Source organism: Electrona antarctica, assembly GCF_951216825.1.
Source record: "Electrona antarctica genome assembly, chromosome: 5".
In the NCBI taxonomy this organism is placed as follows: domain Eukaryota; kingdom Metazoa; phylum Chordata; class Actinopteri; order Myctophiformes; family Myctophidae; genus Electrona; species Electrona antarctica.
In genome coordinates this window covers 11197230-11210298 of record NC_136810.1, presented here as the reverse complement: position 1 = coordinate 11210298, position 13069 = coordinate 11197230, and the positions used below count along the sequence as shown (strand labels likewise).

Sequence of the window (13069 nt, the reverse complement as noted above, 5' to 3'; positions counted from 1 at the left end):
ATCATGCTTTACACTTATCTGTAGGTTTGCGGCCAACATTATGGTGCTTTACCGCCACCTTCTGCCTCGGAGTGTGTATTAGACTAATATAATTCCATCTTGAATAATAACCATGCTTCTCGTGCTATTTTCATCATCATGCATAATAATCGGTCCACTACACACCACCACAATAACATGTGCCAGTCAGTCATTAAGACATGCGAATCCCTTGACTCCTTCAAAACCGCTCTCAAAGGGCACCTACGGATGGCTGCAATTCGAAACTGGCCCCCGTAAAATCTGAATCCCCCCCCCCGCCCCCCCCTTTTTCCCCCTCACTGTATATATTTCTTTTCCCTTTTTACCTCCTTTTTGATGAATTATTTTTTGATGAATTCCTGTTCTGTCTATAGAAGTGTCTATTTGTACGTCTCTAAATGTTTTGATGATTTGAACATGGTGGACCCTGTTGGAAACAAGTGTAATGCTTAATTGGGTCGTCCACTCACAGTTAACAGCCTTTGTATTGAGTTTGTGCTTGAAATGTACTGTAATTCTGCAAACTGTTAATAAATTCTTCAATCAATCAATCAAAGTCACTGACTGACTGGCACATGTTATTATGGTGGCTGTGGGACTGTCAGTCCACTGACTTCGCTGTCACTCTCACATAGACATGCATGACGCTTTTTGTATTGATTAATAGAATACTTTTTAACAGTTTGCAAATAGTACAGTGCTACAATTATACAATGATGCTAAAAAGGACAACACAAAAAGCCACAAGGGCTTGTTTCCTATCCTGTCCTATCCTGTACATTCAATTAACTGTACATGTATACTGTATTGAATTTGTGCTCGAAATGTACTGTAATTCTGCAAACTGTTAATTCATATTTAAATCAATCAATCAATCTGGACCCCAATGGAAACAAGCATACAAGCCAATAGGTTTTCTTGGCTCCATCATTTTAGCAGACCTTGTATTATAGGCGACTGTACTTTCCTGTGCTTGTCCATGCAAACTCTTAATAAAGTATAGGCCTATTCAATCAATCAACCAACCAACCAACCAACCAACCAACCAATCAATCAATCAATCAATCAATCAATCAATCAACCAACCAACCAACCAAATTGAATCAATCATCCAGCTGCAGCCAGAGTTTCTGCTCACTGCTGTAGTTGTTCAGAATTATCTTCACATAATGATAATGAATTATAATAGGCTATTTGTGATTGATTTGGTTGGATCTACACAGTAAAACTCTACTAAATAAATCAATACATTCAGTAGTAGTATTTGCACAACAATCGGTTTGTCCCATAGGGGGCAGTGTGGAGACGGTTTCCCCCCTGCTTTCAAAGAATGAGGAGGAGATGAAAAGAGGGGGAACTTGCTTCAATTGTGTCCAAGAAGCCTCACGTCATGGAAAGAGTTACTTTGTTGCGGAGCGAGCGCATGATGGATACGTTGTGAGAAAATAACACAGGTCTGTGTGGTGGCGTGTTGATGTTTTGGAATCGTACATCACCATCTGGCAAGTAAATTCCATATTTTACACGCCAAGGGCCCGCGAGGGAAGATGCGCAAGAACCTGTTTGCAAGAGAAAAAACAGGACAAGTTTGTCTGTGAGGGAATGTGGAGCAGCACAGGATACCATTATACCCATCTATTGCTGCAAAAACGGACCGCTTTGTCCTGGGAATATGTGCGTCAAGGAGTCACTTCTAGCCATCTGCGGCGATGTGAAAACTAAGCCGATGATTGAGGAATGAAACCGCGCAAGGTCGCAAAACAAATCACCAGGGCCAGGATTACACCACCGACCATTGGATTGTTTTAATCACTCAGGCTTGGCTTTTGTTTCTTAACCTGCGGTGTGTTTTTGGGGATGTGCACGGAGCGGAGGACGGGAAATATCACATTGTCATGCGCTATGACGCCGCTATAAAGTTATCGTTACGCTTTTAAACAAAATACGCGTGAAAAGGTAAGCGTTTTTTTAGACCAAATGGGCTGAGAGATATAGTCACTGTTGCACGTATAGTTGATGCATTTGGGCAGTTTGCTTTTGTCATTTGACTCTTAATTGTCTCCTGTGTCAGATAATTACCATATCATTAATTTTGAATACTCTGTCACGCCATCTCGAACCCAAAAAACAGCTGTCATGTAATGAGAGACAGCGGTAGAGATGAACAGATACAAAATGTATCAAGATACAACAGCGTCGCACAATAGGTTGTAGAATTGTTTTTTTGGGGGGAGGGCGAGGGCTGCTTTGGGGGAAATTAGAGAGCATTAACAGCGTTATTAATTAATCAAGATGTCGGTCAAAGCCAAAGCCCTCTACACATTCCAAAGCGAAAACAAAGAGGAGATCAGCATCCAGGAGAACGAGGAGCTGGTGATCATTGACGAGCACTCGGTGGACGGCTGGCTGCAGGGCGAGAACAGCCGCGGCCAGCGGGGTCTCTTCCCGGCATCCTATGTGGAGATCATCCGCCCCCGCTCCAACTCCAACCTCACCGACTGCTCCATAAGCCCCGCCGGCTCTCTGGGAAACGACTCCCCGTCGTCCTCGTACTTCCCGTCGGCGCCCAACACGCCCTACCACCATGGTGGAGGTTACTATGACGACGAGGATGACGATTGGGACGACTGGGATGACAGCTCCACGGTGGTGGAGGATGAGGACCACAGGAGGGGGAACGGTAACGGCGGGGGAGCCAACGGGCATGCCCATCCCCAGAGCAGCCCCATCTCCACCAACCCCAATGTGCACTACAGGGGCAAGCCCTTCATGGAGCGGCAGGACAGCATCTCCAGCTCCAGGAAGGGAAGCATGGTGGGCAGGAACTTGAACCGGTTCTCCAGCTTTGTGCGGTCCGGCGTCGAGGCGTTTGTGCTCGGAGATGTGCCCATGATGGCAAAGATCGCAGAGTCGTACACCATCGAGATGGGCCCCAAAGGGCCCCTGTGGAAGGAGAGCCCGCAGCCCTTCACCTGTTCCATCGAGGACCCCACTAAACAGACCAAGTTCAAGGGCATCAAGACGTACATCTCCTACCGGGTCACGCCGACCCACACGGGTCATCCCGTGTACAGACGCTACAAGCACTTTGACTGGCTGTACAACCGCCTGCTGCACAAGTTCACCGTGATCTCCGTCCCCCACCTGCCGGAGAAGCAGGCGACTGGGCGCTTCGAGGAGGACTTCATAGAAAAGCGCAAGAGGCGGTTGATCCTCTGGATAAACCACATGACCAGTCACCCTGTCCTCTCCCAGTACGAGGGGTTCGAACACTTCCTGATGTGTGGCGACGACAAGCAATGGAAGCTGGGCAAGCGGCGAGCAGAGAAGGACGAAATGATCGGTGCCCACTTCATGCTGACCTTCCAGATCCCCAACGAGCACCAGGACCTGCAGGATGTGGAGGAGCGCGTAGACTCCTTCAAGGCATTTGCCAAGAAGATGGACGACAGTGTCATGCAGCTGACACACGTGGCCTCGGAACTCGTGCGCAAGCACCTTGGTGGGTTTCGCAAGGAGTTCCACCGGCTGGGTAATGCCTTCCAGAACATCAGCCAGGGCTTCATGCTTGACCCGCCACATAGCTCGGACGGCCTCAACAACGCCATCTCACACACGGGACGCACATACGAGAACATCGGGGAGTTGTTCGCAGAGCAGCCCAAGTACGACCTCTTCCTCATGCTGGACAAGCTGTCTCTGTACCAGGGTCTGCTCTCCAACTTCCCTGACATCATTCACCTACAGAAAGGTAAAAAAAAAAAGAAACCAAAGGCAAAGCATCAGTGCCTTGTTTGTGTTTGTGTTAGGGTGTAGTGGGTGTTACAGGGATGTTTCAGAGTCAGATTTAATGAGGAATAGCACATAATAGTCAATAGTCAATTCAAGAAAGGTACTAATAATGAGCTCTCCATCCATCCATGAGTGGGTGGGAACTTAGTTAGAGCTCCAGAGTGCACCCATTTTGGGCACAAAAAGTTAGGCACAACAATGCAACCAACAAAGAAGCTATAGTCTTCATGACCATAATGACAATTTCTTTAAACTTACCAGATGTTATTAATCATTGGAGAGGTAATAAGAACTAAGTCATAGTTTTTGTGTTTGGAAATTTGATTGTAATTGTGTCCAAATGTCATGTATAATAGTAATATGTTCAGTGCCAAGATGAATAAAACAAGCAATGGAGTTGCTATGCACCAGGCTCCATTGCTTGTTTTAAACATCAATCAAAAGGTAATAAGCTCTTCCCTCCAGGGAGTTTGCTAGTGATCTGGTGATTTTAATACTTAATATGATGTGAATGTGCTTTTAATAGAAGTAAGGAGGGTGAAAAACATCCACCATGGCAAACTACCATTAACGACTTCCTGTAGATGTCTGGAACAATTTCAGCTGTCCTTCTTCCAACATTCCTTCAGTCTTATCTTCACATTAAATTATGAATTCCATGACCAAGCAGATTGTACAGTAGATGTGTGTGGAAAACAAATGAAGGCTGTTCGTCGTCATATTATCAGCAAGACAGCAACTAGGTGTAGTCAGTCATGTTTAGTGTTTAAAGGACAGTAATCAATTGGATTATTGTCGCTGGTTGTGACTGTTTGTTACTCAAATGAACCTCAATTTGACTGAAATGTCAACAGTAATCACTCACATTGTTACTGCAGTGGTCGTCTGGAGTTGAGGAAGAAAATGAGAACAGCTCTAGTGGCGTGCACATAGGGGAAAATGTGGCAAATGCTGCATACCATTCTATTTATTATTTATTTATGTAACCTTCATTTATCCAGGTTGGTCCCACTGAGATCCACGATCACTTTCTTTCCAGTGGGAAACAGCTGCTGTGCATTTAGTTAACAGACAACAGAACAACAATGTTTACTGTTGTTCTGATAAAGAAGAGACAGTCTAAAAGAAAAGTGAAAGAAAAGAGACAGAAAGTGGGAGAGTTAGAAAGCGTAGACAGAAGTAGGAGATTTTGTACAAATCTGCCACAGTAAAATCTGCCCTAAAATGTTTAACCCATTTTGATCAGATTCTAAAAATGTATGTTTTAAAATGACAGTTTTCTGAAAAAGCTATGTTTCTATGTCAGTCGTTCTTCGATTTTTCAGAAATAGCAGACCTACAAGCTTGTAGCGCGCCACTCGGTGGCGCGCTATGAGCTTGTAGATCTGCTATTTTTCAATAGTTAAAGCATAACATAATGCTAACACCAAAAGGGGTTCCCGCCCAAAATGGGTTAATCTTCAATAGATTCAACTGCTCCAAACCAACATGTTGTTTTTTAATTCCAAGTCAAGAATAACACAAATAGTTTGTGTCGACAGACATGCTGACAGCCTGTTTCTTAAAGACATTTTTCTAAAGCCCTCAGTGTGAACAAGCATTCTGTGTCAGTCTGTAAGTAATGCCTGACATTGTAGGTCAAAGGGTTTTGCCTCCAGCATCTCAAGTCCTGACACACATGCACAAGCACATGCACATGCGTGCACACGCACGCACGCACGCACGCACGCACGCACGCACGCACGCACGCACGCACGCACGCACGCACGCACGCACGCGCACACACACACACACACACACACACACACACACACACACACACACACACACACACACACACACACACACACACACGCTAACACTCTCACCCCAGTCTGGTTTGGTGGTGATATTTTTACCAGCTGGCCGCTGAAGTAAAGCCATACTGTTTTAGGCTTGCTAGTTGCTGATGTACATATTTTCCTACACTAAAGGAATTTTGACAGTAATCTGAAACACTGAAACACACTGGTTAAAGGGAAGCTTTAACCAGTGGAAGGAGTTTAAGAAGCCCAATACAATAAATAAAATGGTGTATATAAAGCCTGATATACTGGAAATATCTACATAACTATTCAAGTTCATACATTATGTTCTGAATGGGAAATCTGGTTTGCAGCAGGCAAAAGACAATCTATGTTCACATTCACAATAGATAAAACATTCAGTTTTAAACACAATTAGAGATTACACTCCTAAAGGATACCTTCCTTTCTGAGTGTAATCTCTAATTGTTAAAATTATTATTATTATTCACATTGTAGATGATCAAGATTACGCAAATCTGACGGTGCTACTCATTCGGTGTAAGAACTGATGTGTCATGTCCAAGTTATAAAAAAGTGTATTTTTGTGGTTAAAGGGAAATGCCTCTACCATGTGACAACCTTTATAAGCACCAGCGCAGTAAATGGGCTGCATTATATCTCTGACATATGAGGGTAACGTATGGATTTTTATAGAAGGTACAGGAATGCAGGACTTCAAGCCAACAAACCAGCATTCTCAGACCTTTGGGGTTCATTCCAGTATTTGCCACATATGGAGCATCTATATAATCAGTGCCATATTATGTTTCAAGCTCTCTCTTGGCAGTTAACTTAATTCAGTCCTGCGTCCATGGCTCTCAGGGATGTAACCCCTTTGCCTAGTGGCCTCATTGGGAAATCATGTAAGATCTATTCTAGACAAAGCAAGCAGTAGCTCAAAAACAAACCATGAGGATTAAGTGACATGAAATGACTTGACATGAAACTGCTACACCTGACAGACAGGGCTATAGGACTTTAGAACTGTTGAGGTCATGCATGGGTCCCAGTTTTAACAATACACTGAATGTTTCTCCAAAAGACAATTATGTTCAAAACTTCAAAAGCGTACAACATCAGGCGTTGACACACTAAGGGCCGATTCATACTCCTATTTTACCGCTGTTTCGGCGCTGTAGTGCCGAAATGATTTCGGCTCGACTTTAGGACGGTACCCGCCCCCCCGAACCTCAAATTACGTCACATTGTAGGCTCTACAGAGCCGAACCGACTTTTATTCGGCTCTAAAATAGGAGTATGAATCGGCCCTAAGGGTTGCCCAACTGCCCCTGGCAGGTAAATAAAACTTTCGGGCATATGGAGTTTGTTTTCAGGTTACCTGAACGGGCAAGTGCTCCATGCTTGTTTGAGAGGGGACGCAGCCGTCTATAAAAACACCACGAGATATCTGTCTAAACTGAACGTGGCCAGAACGCTCTGTCCTCTGGTCTGTGGCATGTAAAATAAGAGCACAATTTACCTATAATGTGCTGTTTTCACTGTTGCTACATATAAAATAACAAGTGTGAACCCATAGTCATATACATTATATCCATAGCTATTTAGGCATTTGGCATAAAAATTTAGATATGACATTTTTTATTGCACGGCCCCAGAACATGACCACCTCTGAGACCTTAGTGTCAACCCTTGATGTAACATATTTGCCATGTATACACACTAGAAAAAGTGGAATTAAGAATGAGCCTAAACACTGCTATCAGCAACTGCTATCGTTCCAGGAAAAAGCATGGTTCAGATTTGTGCTTAATGCTTTATATTAGATGAAGCTGCTGCCTGCTGTGAAGGTTATAGCTGAGCATGAAAATAAAATAAAGGGGAAATTATGAGACGATTCAAAACTTTGTTTTGCCATCAAAGCTAATGGGGACATCATTGAGTTTAATCTCTTTCGAAATACTGTGATTAAAGTAACCTAATCTGAAAACATCTGCAGCATGCAGCTGATCCTGTGGACTTTTCATCCCTCCAGGTCTCCCTTGTACAGGGAATCTTGGAAGGTGTATCTGTCTGCGTCTCAGATCACTAAACTTCCCAAATCCCCTGAAAAAATTCAGAGGACTTGAGTGTCCTCAATAGTAGCGATATGAGCATGATGCATGTCTTGGCAAACAACAGTAACTGACGTGTGGTATTTTATAAAGGTTAAAGTCCACATGGACTCCACCTCAGTACCAGCAATACATCTGTCAGGGCAGAAGACAAAGTAAACAGTGAGGCCATTGTTGTGTATTCGACTGTAACTGTACTAATAGTTACTGCTCTTTGACTTTGTAGGCGAGGTGTCGAACGGCTTTGTTCTCACACGATGTCACAAGCAGCCATGGTACAATACATGGTACAGTATCAGTGGCAGGGAGTGGCACTGATACTCAGAATGAATAGCATGTTATCTGACATCTGACAGTCTGTGTGCAAACGACCTGCATTTCCAGTAATCCCAGTCTCACTTTATGCAAGTATTCCCAGTGAGGGACGCAGTCAACGCACGCACCAGTCTCCTGTCCTATCCTCTTTTCCTCATGATGTTGATAAAAGGTCAGCCCAACCAAAACATTTTGCTCGTTTTTCAAATAAACAAGTGCTGCCAAAAAATAAAATCGCTAACGTACCATTTGAATTCAGTCACGGTTTAATAAAGCCTATTGTTTATATAATAAGTATTGTTTTAACTCGCCGCCAGCAGCTGTTAGTGATAGTGAATTCATTTTCTGGGCCAATGGCTTCTCTATGGCTTAATAGCATTAGTTTGACCAATTACAGCCCTAACAGTTATGTAACGGTTTTTGGCAGATATACAGCCCTGATTTCATATCTCTGACAGTTAAATTTAGCTCCATTGGTGGTGGTGATGTCTGTCTTTCTGGCCCTCAAGTCAAAATGTCAATGTTGAAAATGTATGGTTCTCAACCAGTGGTCCAGGGACCATGAGTGGTCCTTGAGGGGTATTAGATCTTTAACTTCTGAGAGCGTAAAATGAAACCAAATGGTTTGGTTTCATTTTACAGTCAAGAGTTACATGTTTGTTAAACATCTGCATTACTTAATTTACAAGTAAGTCTACACAATTAGAGAATGTAGAAGAATTGTTATTTTGATCAAAGTTTACTCATTATTTCTCCTATGGTACCACATCAATACAGCATGGTATTGTGGACAAAATCTTATCGACGATAACAACATATTCTAAGGTTTGGGTCTGAGGCGCTAAATCTCATTAAATGGTGGTCCGTGGCTCAAATGCCGAATAATGTGCCCCATGGGCATTTAGATTATTTGTTAGTGAATACTCCTACTTTTAGAGCTGTTTCTGTTGGAGTGATCATGGCCGCTTGTGTACTTGGAGTCAACATGCTGTATTTGTTTTTGGGGCGAGGCTAACTTAATTTCGAACAGACTTCTGAGAATCTCATAACAAATCGCTGTAATGTCCAAGTAGCTATACCACATAAGACGAAAAGGCAACCAGGCCTTTGTCACCAGGGCCCCCAGACTTTGGAATGACCTGCCTGAGGAGATCAGATTGGCAAAATCAGTGTTCGCTTTTAATCCATTTAGGCCGGGAACATACATAACATAACTACGGTATACCTTTCACTCCAGGAACCCCTTTTGAGGTTGTTGCTATGTACAGTACTTAACAACATACTGTATATGTTTTGTAATTTTTAAATAGATATTTGAAGTTTTTCAGTCAGGTTTAAATTGGCTAAACCACTTCTCAAAACTAAACATATTATTATTATTATTATTATTATTATTATTATTATTATTATTATTATTATTAATAATAATAATAATAATAAAATAAAAGTTACACAGTATGACCTGACTGACTTTTTAAACCAGGCAAAGCTGACTGAGGTCAGATGCACTTACAGCCTCAGTCAAACATGCAGAAGTATGCTGAAATGAGAGTTAAGTGCCTTGTGCAAGGGCAACTCAACAGCATTTTCCAAGTGTGAAGTGAACATTTCGTATTCATTTCTGCAGCTCTAATTGTCCCACCAGTCTAGGGATTAGTCAAAATCCCACTTTTCTAATCTCTATGACTGTTGCCCCATATCAGGCAATTCGAGTTGGGTAGGGACTCAAGGGAGGCAGGCACATTAACCTTGTGGTCAGCCTCCCTAGGTCAAGGCCAACCTGCCCCACACAGACCGTGAGGAATCTTAGTCAGTGGATAATGCCATCACTGTCTTGATTTTACAGGACATGGGCAGTTCTGTTTTTGGTAACACATAGTATGGAAACTCAGAGGGAGACAGTGTACAGTAGGAGAGACAGACACTAGCAAAGACAAGACATTATGCTATAGGAGAGACAAGCTGTATGAAAGTCAAGAAGGAGGATGTTGGAGAGAGACAGTGAGAGAAAGCTTAGTGGGTGACAGTGCTTCATAAAGATATTAAGAATGTTCTACAGATCTAGTAACAGCTGTGACAACAGAACAGACGCAGGCCCATTACAAGATCCTCCTGTCCACTCTCCAGTCTTTCTTCTTCCTTTTCTCAAACCTCTTTGTCCTCATCTTTCTCTAGAGAATCTTGTCCTCTCTTCACCCCTTCCTTCAACCACCTACTAATCTTCTCAGTTGTATTATTATTTAGTATAATTTAATAGGAATATTATTAATATTATTTAATGATAATCATTTGGCAACAAGCATCTATCTCATGAGTCTATCGACCAACGTAAATAAATAAGTAACTGGCAAACAGATGTGAAATGTCTGTTTGTGTATCAATATTAAGATTGTGTTCTTAATCTTCGGACAGACTTTGAGTTTGTGGGTGGTCTTACTATGTTGAAAATCATCATAACAATTAAACAGAGGGTCTTGCAGAACTGAGAAGATAATTTTAGGACCATTGTCCAATATTAAACCAACATTTCCAAAAACCAATGTATAAATTGCCCAGAGAGCATCTAGACATTGTTCTACAGTATCCAATAACTATTTCTCACAAATATTTACTATGGAATGGAAACACAATTACATTCCAATGAATATGAATTTAGTACTACACATAAATAACTATAACAAACGGTTGTTTCCATCTAACATGCTTCTGGACACGCAGGGTCTCTGGTGGTGAACCTGTGACCTGCAGGTTTGGGGTGTTTTAGAGGCGAGCTCCATCTGGACTTAATAAATCAGATTTAAAGAGAAGATTCCATAGGGGTGTATACGGACCGGTACATTCACTTCTCTAGCAGACACTGATATATGTACAATGAGTGCAACTGTAGAGGAAGGTCACATAGTTTTATTAGTTTGATTGGCAATAATTACAAGGAGGAGAGCAAAGGTCAAGGAGGGACAAGCTTTAGGTAATAGATGAAACGTCATGTTCTTTTTTGACATAAAGCAGTAGTTTTCAACCTTTTTCATATCAAAGTCAATCATGTATTCAGCATTTGAGACACTGCCCATGATTTGATGAGATTTAGCCTCTCGGACCCAAAACTTAGAATATTTTGTTATCGTTGGATAAGATTTTGTCCACAATTCCATCCATGCTGCATTGATGTGGTACCACTTGTAAATTTAAACTTCTTGTAAATTAAGTTATGCAGATGTTTAACAATGATTTAACTCTTGAGAGTGTACAATGAAACCAAATGGAGTTAATGGACCATTATGGGTCCATTTGTTTTCATTTTACACTCTCAAGAGTTAAATAGGATCACCTGGAATCCCTTCAAGGACCACCTACCTCTCTTCTCTTGGTCTTTTCTTATGTCTGCCTGGGTCACTGTTCTGGTCTGTTCTGGTTTCAATAAGAAAAGAGTAAATTTAGTCTGAAGGTATTTGGACTCCATACTACTTCACCTCTTTGAGACTCAGCCAAGGCACATCCTTTTATTTATGACCATCAGGTAGAGACGCTTCACGCTAGGGTTGACCGCTGGCGTTGACCAGTGGTGGTGGAAGAAGTACTCATATTTTTAAGTAGCAATACCACAATGTAGAAATAAACTGTAAAAGGCCTGTATTCAAAAGTCTCACTTTAATTTCCACCACTACCATTGCTTAAAAGGTTATTAGTTACTGCAAGAGTGAGGTCTAGCCAAAACCAACTCGGGATTCCTGGATCGCTGCCCTCCACAATCTCCTATCTAATAGCTCTGTAGTGTTGTTAGATAAGCTGTCGCGCCCCAGTATGTCTACATAGGTGGTACGCTTCTTTCCCCTCCTGGCTTTGCCCTGGGTTGGCTCCCATAGGGTAAATTTATTTGCCTCCAGTCCTCAATGGAGGCGACTGTGGCTCAGGAGGTAGAGCAGGTCGTCCAATGATCCATGGGTCGGCGGTTCGAATCCCGGCTCCTCCTGTCTACATGTCGAAGTGTCTTTGGGCAAGACACTGAACCCCAAATTGCTCCCGATGTGCTGGTTGGTACCTTGCATGGGTTCTGCCGCAATCGGTGTATGAATGGGTGAATGTAATGCACAATCTATGTAAAGCGCCTTGGATAAAGGCGCTATATAAATGCACCATTTACCATTTCAATGTCATTGATTGCGAGTCTCAGTGCATGGTCCATCGCTACAATGAACAGGAAGGGGGCTAGAGTGTTAAAACGTTATAGGCTTGCCAGCTCCATCACAACCGTGTATCCTTGAGTGAAATGGTGCTAGTTAGGTACACTTAAGACGTGTCACTTGATGAAAACAACTGATTTTGAACTGAAAATGTTTTTCATTTTTCATCGGGGATGAAGTACACTATGAAGTATGAATTAGTACTATTTTACCAAAAACAAGGGCCATATCTTGCCTTACTCCTTACCCCTAAACCTCTTTGCCATTCTTTACAATTTTTTTAAACATTTTTAAATATTTCAAATAGCTGATCTACAAGCTCACAACGTGCAATTTCAAAATGTTTTTCAAAATAGTAAAATTTGGCTACTAAGTTTAGGGATAATGGGTAAGGCAAGATAGGGCCCCCAATGTATACATTTAACTTAGGTTACGTATCTATATGTTGAACATCTGGTTTGCTTTGACACCTTGGTCTCGTCTGAATAAAGCTGATGGAATAATGTACTAGTATTATTGCAGAATAGAGCAATTTGTGAGAGAGATGTGAGACGTTGTGAGACTCCATTTGAACCTGTTCTTATCAGTGTTATTGTTTGAGTGGTGCAACCACTCCTATAGACAGCTATGTGTGTCCCTGGGTCCGTCCCTGGCTGGCTGTGTCCGAGCACGAAAATAGCGTTTGGTTGGTTTTCACCACCAAGTGTCACTGTTGCGCAGCCTAACGGTAACTCTGTCATTTCTCCACCGTTTCGGACGCGGGGCGGCTCGCCGGAACCTGCCCGGCCCCCTGGGCGCATTCCTGGATGTTCCGGGGACCCCCACACGGTAACTCTGTAAT

At 42.5% G+C, this 13069-nt stretch overlaps 1 protein-coding gene across 1 annotated transcript in view; it reads left to right on the top strand.

Moving 5' to 3' along the window:
* Positions 1-1436: 1436 nt before the first annotated feature.
* The window catches only part of snx33 (sorting nexin 33), a 31723-nt gene continuing 20090 nt past the window's right edge, over positions 1437-13069 (top strand). Inside the window, exon 1 of the mRNA XM_079501165.1 lies at positions 1437-3772. Coding sequence (XP_079357291.1) covers positions 2314-3772 — 1459 coding nt within the window. The 5' untranslated portion in view covers positions 1437-2313. The remainder of the gene's footprint in view (positions 3773-13069) is intronic.